Source organism: Polypterus senegalus, chromosome 2 (genome assembly GCF_016835505.1).
Source record: "Polypterus senegalus isolate Bchr_013 chromosome 2, ASM1683550v1, whole genome shotgun sequence".
NCBI classification, from domain to species: Eukaryota; Metazoa; Chordata; class Cladistia; order Polypteriformes; family Polypteridae; genus Polypterus; species Polypterus senegalus.
Genome location: NC_053155.1, coordinates 266,964,524 through 266,977,023, shown reverse-complemented (window position 1 = coordinate 266,977,023; position 12,500 = coordinate 266,964,524). Strand labels below are relative to the sequence as shown.

General features: G+C 41.6%; 1 protein-coding gene across 2 annotated transcripts in view; it reads right to left on the bottom strand.

The window, feature by feature from the left end:
- Nucleotides 1-12,500, bottom strand: part of pan3 (poly(A) specific ribonuclease subunit PAN3) — a 214,232-nt gene that overhangs the window by 133,237 nt on the left and 68,495 nt on the right. For both annotated transcript variants that reach the window (XM_039745503.1, XM_039745505.1), the window contains exons 4-5: nt 1,094-1,167; nt 795-945 (exon numbers count right to left, since the gene is read on the bottom strand). In XM_039745503.1, coding sequence (XP_039601437.1) covers nt 795-945; nt 1,094-1,167 — 225 coding nt within the window. The remainder of the gene's footprint in view (nt 1-794; nt 946-1,093; nt 1,168-12,500) is intronic.

The window sequence follows — 12,500 nt, the reverse complement described above, 5'->3', positions numbered from 1 at the left end:
CATTAATATCATTAGAATGAATTGGGAACTTGGTGACTAGGATCATTGGCTAGAACTAGGAAATGAGACTTTGTAACTCCATCTCTTGATTACTTTGTTGGCTTCAGGACATGCACAATGGTCATAGGAAGTAGGGCTGATTAGAACTATAAGATTAAACAAAGCTACTCTGGGACATCTATCCACTTATGATGGGAGAGCCCAGAGGTCTCCCCTGATGAACAGTTGTTCATCACTCATTTCAGATGTTTGTTAGGTTGTTCATATTGTGTTTAACAATTGTACCAATCTTTCAGACAGGCTGTTATCAAGTCTTTTTTGTCTTCTCCTCTTTGTGCTCCAATTGTTGTTACTTTAGTTAGATTGTGCCTTCAAGCATTGGAATGAGAGGACATCAAGCGGGTGCACCAACACCAACAGTGGATCCATTATCAGTGCTCTGTCAAATTAAAGTATTCAATATTTGCCTGTGCTGAAATCACAATTGCAAGGATGAAGAAGTGTGCCCTGGTTTTCCTCTAAAACATACTCCTTATTTTTCATAGTATGCAACTCCAAGACAACCTTTGGTTAAACAAATAATTTTGACTCTGGTTCAATTAACTAAATGCTCTTTACTGAAACAATTACATTGATTTTTTTCCTCTGCACATTATATAGTAATACAATATCTAGTTTTCCGAGGATGCCAACTAAATTACAGTACATCTAATGCTGTTGTGAGACTTGTAGGCATTTTAGGAATTTTAAATTGCAACTTTTTAAAAACAGAATAATAACAATTTAAAGCTTACCAGGTGCTAAACCAGCCGCTGATGTACTACCCATAGATGGATGGGAAAACAAGGCTGTTGAAAAGGCAGACATACTGGACTGAGACACATTACTCATCCTTGGTGTAGTGGCCCCCTTAGGGACAAATTCATTTGCTGCTGGGTTTGGTGCCTGTAATTAAAGCTTAATTATTATAATCATGTTTTACAAATATGCATGTAAATATGTTAAACCAAACTTTAAACTAGAACATATCTGACTATTTTAATGCAATGTTCACAATGACCTTTAAATAATACTTTAAAATTTTGTTACATACCTTTCTCCTCTGAGATATGTTCAAAGCAGCAAATTCATTAAACAAGGAAGTAGAAGCAGGTGAATTTACAAGATCTAAAAGAGAAAAAAAAAACACTAAAACAGTGATTTTTCACATTCTATAAATAATTCATTGAAAACATTCATTATACTAGTAACATTTAATGTCTTAGGTGACCAGTTTAAAGAATCATTAAAATAAATGAATTAACCAATAAGAAAATGCAATAAAATAATGTCAACAAATGTAAACTTCATTAATAATTATTTCTAGACCCTACAGCCTTGCCTTTTAAATGTAAACTCAAGAGTATCCGGTTTTCTTTCTATCAAATTTGTATTATTTATGTTTCACTGTTGATAAAATTTAATACTGATAAAGCATTTGTACGTCTGTCAAAAAGCACTCAAACTGAACAATTTACTCAGACTTCAGACATTGCTGACTCTTTCCCACAGCTGTGAACAAAAGCAGTAGGGCTGAGGATCAGCGCTGATGTCCAATTCAATTTGATTCCAATTTGCAATGCCCCGATTCAATATTGATTTTGACTGAATTAGAATGGACTGGTATATTTGAACCCCTTCTTGAACCGCCACCTTATCGTGGTGGAGGGGTTGGCGTGTCCCAATGATCCTAGGAGCTATGTTGTCCGGGGCTTTATACCCCTGGTAGGGTCACCCAAGGCAAACTGGTCCTAGGTGAGAGATGAGACAAAGAGCAACAAACCTCCAATGAAGAGCAAAAACATTGGACAACGTTTTCCCTTGCCCGGACGCGGGTCACCGGAGCCCCCCACTCGAGCCAGGCCTGGAGGTGGGGCTCGATGGCAAGCACCTGGTGGCCGGGCCTGCATCCATGGGGCTCGGCTGTGCCTGTAAAGGTAACGTGGGTCCTTCTTCCCATGGGCTCACCACCTATGGGAGGGGCCAAGGAGGTTGGGTGCAGTGTGAGTTGGGTGGCGGCCGAAGACGGGGACCTTGGCCGTCTGATCCTCGGCTACAGAAACTGGCTCTTGGGACGTGGAATGTCACCTCTCTGAAGAGGAAGGAGCCTGTGCTAGTGCGCGAGGTCGAGAGGTTCCAGCTAGATATAGTCGGACTCACCTCAACGCACAGCTTGGACACTGGAACCAACCTCCTTGAGAGGGGCTAGACTCTCTACCACTCTGGAGTTGCCCCACGTGAGAGGCGCCGAGCAGTTGTGGGCATACTTATTGCCCCCCGACTTGGAGCCTCTGCATTGGGGTTTACCCCGGTGGACGAGAGGGTAGCCTCCCTCCGCCTAAGGGGGGAGGGGGAAGGGTCCTGACTGTTTGGTTGTGCATATGCGCTGAATAGCAGTTTAGAGTACCCACCCTTTTTGGAGTCTCTGGAGGGGGTGCTAGAGGGAATACCTTCTGGGGACTCCCTCGTTCTGCTGGGAGACTTCAGTGCTCACGTGGGCAATGACAGTGAGACCTGGAAGGGCGTGATTGGGAGGAATGGCCCCCCCGATCTGAACATGAGCGGGGTTTTGTTATTGGACTTCTATGCTCATCACGGATTGTCCGTAACAAACACCATGTTCAAGCATAAGGGTGTTCATATGTGCACTTGGCATCAGGACACCCTAGGCCCCAGTTCGATGATCGACTTTGTGGTTGTGTCGTCGGACTTGCGGCCATATGTCTTGGACACTCGGGTGAAGAGAGGGGCGGAGCTGTCAACTGATCACCACCTGGTGGTGAGTTGGCTTTGATAGTGGGGGAAGATGCCAGTCAGGCCTGGTAGGCCCAAACGTATTGTGAGGGTCTACTGGGAATGGCTAGAGGAGTCCCCTGTCAGAAGCAGCTTCAACTCCCACCTTCGGCAGAACTTCGACCACATCCCGAGGGAGGTGGGGGACATTGAGTCCGAATGGGCCATGTTCCGTGCCTCTAATGTTGAGGCAGCTGACCGGAGAGGTGGCCGTAAGGTGGTCGGTGCCTTTCGTGGTGGCAATCCCCGAACCCGTTGGTGTACATTGGCGGTGAGGGATGCCGTTAAGCTGAAGAAGGAGTCCTATAGGACCATTTTGTCCTGTGGGTCTCTGGAGGCAGCTGACAGGTACCGGCAGGCCAAGCGGAATGTGGCTTCGGTGGTTGCTGAGGCAAAAACTTGGGCATGGGAGGAGTTTGGACAGGCCATTGAAAACGACTTTCGGACGGCTGACCACTGAGGTGGTCAAAAAATTCCTTGGTGGCAGGGCCCTGGGGGTGGATGAGATACGCCCGGAGTTCCTCAAGGCTCTTGATGTTGTAGGACTGTCTTGGTTGACACGTCTCTGCAACATCGCATGGACATCAGGGACAGTGCCTCTGGATTGGCAGACTGGGGAGGTGGTCCCCCTCTTTAAAAAGGGGGACCGGAGGGTGTGTTCCAACTACAGAGGGATCACACTACCCCACCTCCCTGGAAAAGTTTATTCGGGGGTTCTGGAGAGGATGGTCCGTCAGATAGTCGAACCTCGGATTCAGGAGGAACAGTGTGGTTTTCGTCCTGGTCGCGGAACAGTGGACCAGGCTCTACACCCTTAGCAGAATCCTGGAGGGTGCATGGGAGTTTAACAAACCAGTCTACATGTGTTTTGTGGACTTGGAAAAGGCGTTCGACCGTGTCCCTCGGGGAATCCTGTGGGGGGTGCTCCGAGAGTATGGGGTACCGGAACCCCTGATAAGAGCTGTTCGGTCCCTGTACAACCGGTGTCAGAGCTTGGTCCGCATTGCCGGCAGTAAGTCGAGCTCGTTTCCAGTGAGAATTGGTGCCCTTTGTCACCGATTCTGTTCATAACTTTTATGGATAGAATTTCTAGGTGCAGCCAGGGTGTTGAAGGGGTCTGGTTTGGTGGGCTCAGGATTGGGTCACTGCTTTTTGCAGATGATGTTGTCCTGTTTGCTTCATCAGGCTGTGATCTTCAGCTCTCTCTGGATCGGTTCGCAGCTGAGTGTGAAGCAGCTGGGATGAGAATCAGCACCTCCAAGTCCGAGACCATGGTCCTCAGCCGGAAAAGGGTGGAGTGCCCACTCAGGGTTGGGGGAGAGATCCTGCCCCAAGTGGAGCAGTTCAAGTATCTCGGGTCTTGTTCACGAGTGAGGGAAGAATGGACCATGAGATCGACAGGTGGATCGGTGCGGCATCCGCAGTGATGCAGGCTCTGCATCGGTCTGTCGTGGTGAAAAAAGAGCTTAGCCGTAAGGCAAAGCTCTCAATTTACCAGTCGATCTACGTTCCTACCCTCACCTCTGGACATGAGCTATGGGTAGTGACCAAAAGAACAAGATCGCGAATACAAGCGGCTGAAATGAGTTTCCTCCGCAGGGTGTCTGGGCTTTCCCTTAAAGATAGGGTGAGAAGCTCAGTCATCCAGGAGGGGCTCAGAATAGAGCCGCTACTCCTCCGCATCGAGAGGAGTCAGATGAGGTGGCTCGGGTATCTGATCAGGATGCCTCCTGGACACCTCCCTGGTGAGGTGTTCCGGGCACGTCCAGCTGGGAGGAGGCCCCGGGGAAGACCCAGGACACGCTGGAGGAACTATGTCTCCCGGCTGGCCTGGGAACGCCTTGGGATTCTGCCGGAAGAGCTGGAAGAAGTGGCCAGGGAGAGGGAAGTCTGGGCCTCTCTGCTTAAGCTGCTGCCCCTGCGACCCGACCCCGGATAAGCGAAAGAGAATGGATGGACGGACGGATGGATGGTATATTTGAAGTGGTGGCTTCTTTAAGAAATGACGTAACATTGCATAGAGAACATTAATATAAACTGACATTTCGGTAACACTTTATTTGAATGGTGTCAACATAGTGACTTCAAAACATATGCAAAAGCATGTTATAACATTCATGAAGAAATACTTGATTAGTAATGAACAGTTAACATTAAGATGTGGAACAAAATATCATTGCTCTTATTAAGAAAAAGGCAAATAAAACTTTTTACAATGCACTGCACTCACTCAAAATTCACCACAATTTAACTAACATATGTATTGCCACATCAGAGTCCACATGTACTATGTGGGGGATCCTTGTTGAAATACAACGCAATGCCATCTACTTTATAAAACAAATATCATCTTGCCAATAACATTATTATAAAATAGTCCAACATTGCTTCTTAAGTAATAAATGTTATTCAATAACCTGTTCATGTGTTATGAAAATCCATGCAGACACCCTTCAACTAAACTGCTTAATTTATTCCCCTATTATGACATTTAAAATAATCTTGAATTGGTCTAAATTAAACATACATACAGCAAGAAAACTTATGCCTTTCAATATTCTACAAGTTACACATATCTTATCTTACTATTTAATAAAGAAATAATGATAGAGCATATTCACAAGATGCATATTGTTAAAAAACGCTTCTTTGATTCATCAGCAGCTTCAAAATTTACAAACATTCTAAGCAACCAGTCCATTTGTAGTGCTTACTACAATAGTGCGAATAATGTAAATATTAAGGTGGAAAATTTTAATACTAAGGTGAGAGCTGCTTCTGACATAGTCGCACCTGAAAAGATAGTTAAAAAAATCTTTAAGCACTGTTATACCATGGAAGACCAAAAGAGTGTGAGATCTAAATAGAACATGCTGGAAAGTGGAGCGTGAATGAAGAAAAACTAAAATGATTATCCACCATGAGATATTGAAGGTTAAAATAACAGAATACAACATAGTCCATCTTGAGAGGCGGTGTTATTTCTCTAGAATTATAAATAACAATGCTAGTAATCCCAGAGTCTTATTCTCTACAATTGATCGTCTGCTAAACCTAGCTTACTCAATGGAATGCCTCCAAAAATACTTCCAGTGAAACGTGAGAGTTTGCTGTATTTTTTAATCAAAAAAATTAATGATATTAGAGATAATATAGTACATCTCCCTAATACTGATCCTCTTAAAACCAGTATAAACAAATTAAATTCTTTCACCAAGATAGATTTACCAGATTTATATAAAAAATTCTCAACTAAGACCTTCCACCTGCGTCTTTGACCCAATACCAACAAGTTTTTTCAAAGAAGTATCAAGCATAATTGATAGTATTCTTGACATAGTAAACTCGTCATTAGATACGGGGTCTTCCCAGATTGTCTTCTGACTGCTGTAGTTAAACCCCTACTCAAGAAAAATAATAATTAACTCCTCTGCTTTTTAAACTTTTAGACCTATTTCTAACCTGCCTTTCTTAAGTAAAATTCTAGAGAAGACAGTCATTATGCAGCTTAATGATCACCTCAATAAACATGCTATTCTTGATAAGTTTCAGTCGGGTTTCAGAACAAATCACAGTACAGAAATTGCACTCATTAAAGTAGTAAATGACTTGCGGGTAAATGCAAACAGAGGTTGTTTATCTGTTCTCATCCTCTTGGATCTGAGTGCCGCATCTGATACCATTGATCACAATATTCTTAGAAATCGCCTTAGTCAATGGGTGGGCCTCTATGGCAGTGTCTTAAATTGGTCTGAATCCTACCTGACAGGTAGAAAATTCTTTGTTAGTTGTGGTAATTATACTTCAAAGACACATGATATTGTCTTACTAGTGTTTCTGAATAGATAAGTAGTACTTTTCTCAAACTAAATAAAGAGAAAAAAGAAACACTAGTGATTGGCAATAATGGATATAATGAGGTTATTAGAAATAAACTTGATGCATTAGGATTAAAAGGCAAGACGGAGGTAAAGAATTTAGGGGTTACTATTGAATCTGACCTGAATTTTAAATCACACATTAACCACTTAAGAAATATAGCAAAAGTTAGACCTCTTATAACATTGCAAGATGCTGAGAATTAGTTCGCGCTTTTGTTTTCAGTTGACTAGATTACTGTTAACGCATTCCTCTCAGGACTACCCAAAAAAGATATCAATCGATTGCAACTAGTGCAGAATGCAGCTGCTAGAATCTTAACTAGGAAAAGAAAATCCAAGCACATTACTCCAGTTTTGATATCGCTGTATTGGTTACCTGTGCTATTTAGAATTGACTTTAAAATACTGCTTATGGTTTACAAAGCCTTAAATAATCTCGCTCCATCTTGTATTTTGGAATGTTTTATACCTTACCTGACATGGAGGTAGCCTTCTGCTGTTATGCACCTAAAATCTGGAATAGCTTGCCAATAGGAATTCGCCAGGCTAATACAGTGGAGCACTTTAAAACACTGCTGAAAACACATTACTGTAACATGGCTTTCTCATAGCTTCATCTTAGTTTAATCCTGATGCTCTGTATATTCAATTAATTATCATTATTATTCATGGGGGCTCCAAAATCTGTACTAACCCCTACTTTCTCTTCTTTTCTTTACCAGTTTTCTGTGGTGGCGATCTACACCACCACCACCTAATCAAAGCACCGTGATGTCCTTACAGTGATGGATTAAAGGCCAGAAGTCCACATCTCCAAATTCTTCCATGACAACCCTGAATACAATGAGGATTGTTTGAGGTTATTTATGTTAGGTAGAATGCCTAGAGGGGGCTGGGCGGTCTTGTGGCCTGGAAACCCCTGCAGATTTTATTTTTTTCTCCAGCTGTCTAGTTTTTTTTGTTTTTTTCTGTCCTCCCTGACCATCAGACCTTACTTTTATTATATGTTAATTAGTTTTACCTAATTTTAATTCTTATTTATTTTCTCTTTTTTCTCTTTCTTCATCATCTAAGGCACTTTGAGCTACATTATTTGTAGGAAAATGTGCTATATAAATAAATCTTGTTGTTCAGCTGCTTTCTTGTAGCAGTCATGTTAAGCAGTCTCGAAAATATGTCCTCACAGTCCTCAGACAAAAGAAAGCATTTTAAAATAAGGATCTAGAGCTGATGCTTGTTGACAGTGGCACTAAATGAATGGAGCATAAAAGAAAAATAAGTCGTTGTGACTGACAACGCTGCTATTATGGAGCAAATTCAAGTTGGCTACTTTGTGCACATGCTCGCTTTTGTATTGGTAGGCTGCTCTGAAAATTCCAACAATTGCCTGCATGCTTTGCCTGGTAGGGCGTACTGCAAACTTGTTCCACCGTAGCAGTACAGCTAGCCACATGCTTAAAGAGAAGCAATGTTTATTGGACTTCCTCACACCAAAGTTGTGATTGATGCTTTCATGCAACGGAACAGCATACTGGAAATACTAGGAAGGTTTTTGGAACAACAGTAAGTCATCTCAGCAGCTCAATATATAGGCAGTAAGATTGCTCCGGGTGTGACTGGCTTGCAGGGCACTGGTCTGCAACACATCCACAATAGGGGCGGATGCGTTTTTAATTTTTTATTGTCACATAGGAATCTGCTGCCCTGGTTGTACATCAGTCCCAAGTTAGAGCTATTCTTTCCATTGACCTGAGAGTCGCGGCAATGTTTTGCTTAAGATCTTCATATACCCTAGCTACAATAACTTTACTAAATTGCTTTCTGGTAGGTATAGCATAAAGCAGTTCAAAAACCTGTATCATTTCTCAAAACCCCTTCTGATTGGGAAGAGATGTTTTGCTTTTTACAGTTAGGTACTCAAACGGTTTTATGCCGAGTAACAGAGTGACTTTGGAAAGCATCCCTTCAAGTCCCCTTCATCCTAAGAAGAACGACACAGTGACCAGTTGAAAGATGAACATGCAATAAAACAAAACTGTATAAAGTGTCACTGTAAAGATATCATGACTCTATGTGGACTGTGGTGCAATAAATCTGGATGGATGGATAGATAGATAAAGTATAGTACGGCAATCTCAAAAATCCAATGCCCTTTTCAGTGGCAAATGGAAGATCAACAGTGAAATGTCTATAAAATCAATTGATATTTCTCATTAAAATATTTAACTGTAATGCAACAAACACCAATGGGAATGAATACTTTGACAAGGCACTATATTATCTAGTCTGTAGTGAAAAAGTTTATTACAGAAATTGTATATAAAAAATCAACAAATAAAAAATAATGCTTAAGAGCAATATTCTGAGCAGCCATATACATAACAGTAGCCATAACAGTGCCGAAAGCATCTAATGGAGGCAGCCTTGTGTTAATGCAGTGCCAAATGGCAGGCAAGTGTAGCAGTAATTCTTTTCAACTCTGGTGGTCTACGAATGAGTGTGGTTGTGTTGCAAAAGATGATTAACTCACATATATTCTGTGGTGTGAAAATGATCTGTGCTGAACATCAAGTGTATGGTGTTGAAACAAAGCATGAGACAATCGCAGATAGAGCAGAATTTATCAGCAGAGCAGTTCGTAGCACATGAAAAGCAAATATCTTTGTTTAAATCCCTAGGCAATGCTAAGACTAAGGCTAAAGAAGGTAGCTGTAAACACTTAGAATTTATCTACAAAAACAATTTATAGACAGAGATCTTGAAAGAATCTTTCTTCAGCAATGAAAATGACTTATCTGAAGAATTGCAAAATAAAAAACAATCATTGTCCAAAATTAAAGATGTGCTTATTTCAGCAAAATTTCTAAAATGGCAAAAAGTCAATTTCCCACAATCAATTGCACTGAAAGATGTACTTGTTTTCCTTCGTGGCTGTTAATAAAAATGTGGTTATCCATGACATCTCACATCTAGATGTTTTTGCAAGATACTGCAATGGAACTGCTACAAGATAGGAATTTTGCTGCCTTAGGCCTATGTAAAGCTCTACTAAAGGAGACGACGTGGCAAGAACTTTTATCCAACTATGAGAGAAGTGGTACACACATGAACAAAATATTCGTCATTGCAACAGTCGCCCCCTGCTATGGTAACAATGCAGATGGGGTTTACAAGCTTAACTAATAATCAGACTGGTCCCCTAGCCATGACGTTTCATTATATTATTCACCAGGAAAATCTTTGTACCAAAATATCTAATTTGAGTATTGTTATGGAAACAGTTACTACAATTGTTAAACTCTTTTGTTGATCAATCATCATTAACCCACGAACACTTTTGATTGCTACTGGAGGAGATGGATAGTGTTTACAAGGATTTCACTCTCCACTGCCTTGTGGGATGGCTCAGTGGCAGGAAGGTTTTGGAGCAGTTTGCTGAGTGATTCGATGTGATCTACACATTTTCAGAAGAGAAGTGTTGAACTATTTGGAGCTAGAGGAGTGAAGTTGTTATCTAGTAGTTGCTAAAACTCTTATATTCGTTTGTATTAATGGTATGTAATGTGTTTTAATAAAACATCAGCATTTTTGCCAATCTGTTTAATTTTTTTCCTTTTAAAGCTGTTAGGTGCAGTAGGGAAACTGTGACCTATAGTACCAATTTGGTGCCATAGGATTAAAAGGTACCGCCCTCTATTTTCCCTGGGTCATGTTGAAACTTCAAACAGTATGCGACACACTAACTCAAAGTTGAGAACAAGCTGGAAGACAAATACCAATATAAAAACATTGTTAATAACCCTGCTCAAAGGCACACCGCAAGGCTGTGTACAGAGCCCCATTCTCTACTACCTCTTCACTTACTATTGTGTACCTGCACATACCACCAATACCATCGTTAAATTTGCACATGACACAACAATGATTGGGCTAATTTCCATTATTGACGAATCAGCCTACACAGAGGAGGTGAAAAATCTGTCGAGATGGTGCTCAGTGAACAACCTATCCCTCAACAATCATCAATTTCAGGGGATCACATGATGAGGATCACACTCCAATTTTCAGCAATGGAGGCAGGGTGAAGAGTGTATTAAGCGTTAAGCTCCTGGCCATATATATCACCTGGAACCTTTCATGGACAGCTAATACTGCTAAAGAAGACACAACAATGGCTGTTTATCTTAAGAATGTCAAAAAAAGTTGGACTTCCTCGACAAGTGCTACTGACCAACTACCAACTGCACCACAGTGAGTATTTTAACCCATAGTATATGTGTGTTATCTCAGCTGACCAGAAAGCTCTATAGTGGGTTGTGTCAAAAGTGTAGAGGATTGTCGAGGTGCAGCTTCCTGCCTGGGAGGACATCTACAGCACGCACTGCCTCAGGAAAACCACAAGCACCTGCATGGATTCCCATCATCCATGCCACAGTTTATTTGAACTTCTCCCATCTGGCAAATGCTACAGAGCCTTTCATAAACAGACTTCGAGCTCCGAGACAGTTTCATCCCAAGAACTATAAAAGCAGGGGTGCCCACACCTTTTCAGCTTGCAAGCTACTTTTAAAATGACCAGGTCAAAAAAATCTACCTAGATTTAAAAAAAGAACATTAAAAAAATATATATATATATCTATACTAATAAAAGGCAAAGCCTTCACTCACTCACTCACTGACTGACTCACTCACTCATCACTAATTCTCCAACTTCCCGTGTAGGTAGAAGGCTGAAATTTGGCAGGCTCATTCCTTACAGCTTACTTACAAAAGTTGGGCAGGTTTCATTTCGAAATTCCACCTAATGGTCATAACTGGAAGGTATTTTTCTCCATTAACTGTAATGGAGTTGAGCTGGAATGGCGTGGGGGGAGTTTGTGTGACATCAACACGCCTCCCACGTAATCACGTGAACTGATTGTCAACGCAGTGCGTAGAAAACCAGGAAGACCTCCAAAAAGCGCTTAAGAAAACATGCATTATATAATTGAGAAGGCAGCGAAAAACAATAAGAAGCGAGCGAGTGACATATACTACCATATTCATGAGTGTTGCTGCCTCGGAAAGAAAGCAAGGTGTAAACCTAAACTTTAAATTAAGTTCATAGACAGGCTACGCTGGCGTTTCACATGCCCACAGGTAATGCGGGATACAAGTTTAATGAGAGGGCGGGATATAAGCGAGTTTTGATCACTTTGTAACTAAGTTAAAATTGTAGGTGAAGGGGTGTGCTTATGCAAATTCGAGACTGTGTTTGTGGGGATTGACAGTTAAAGGCGGGTGGGGAGTCGTCATCATCTCCCCTCCCATTCATCTAATTTCGGTCTGAGCTGAGCTCGCGGCTAATGCCGTCTTCGAAGCAACCGTCAGACTGCCACCAAATACTCACAGAAAAATCCACAAGTTAATACACGCTGTCTCTAGAGTTTCTCCACACTGAATCCTCCAGGCACTACTTACAAAAGGTCACATTGACAATCGTGTTACGTTATTTTTAAAATCTTTCCTTTTCTTAGCACAAGCACAGCTGAGAAGCTTGATGCATGTGCTCCATAGCGCGTTAAAAAAATGCATTTAATCACACTTTGCATTACAAGCAAAGGGAGCTTTTGTCAATGCATGATTTCCTGGTACACGATTACATTGATCAAGCGCATCCCGATTCATTTTACCCTCGCACCACCTTAGTTTGAGAAGAAGTCTGAAAAAATATGAGGTTAACACAGAAAAACATCACCAATTCAAGCTTTATGAATAATCGATTAAGCCATCAATAATTGTTTTGGT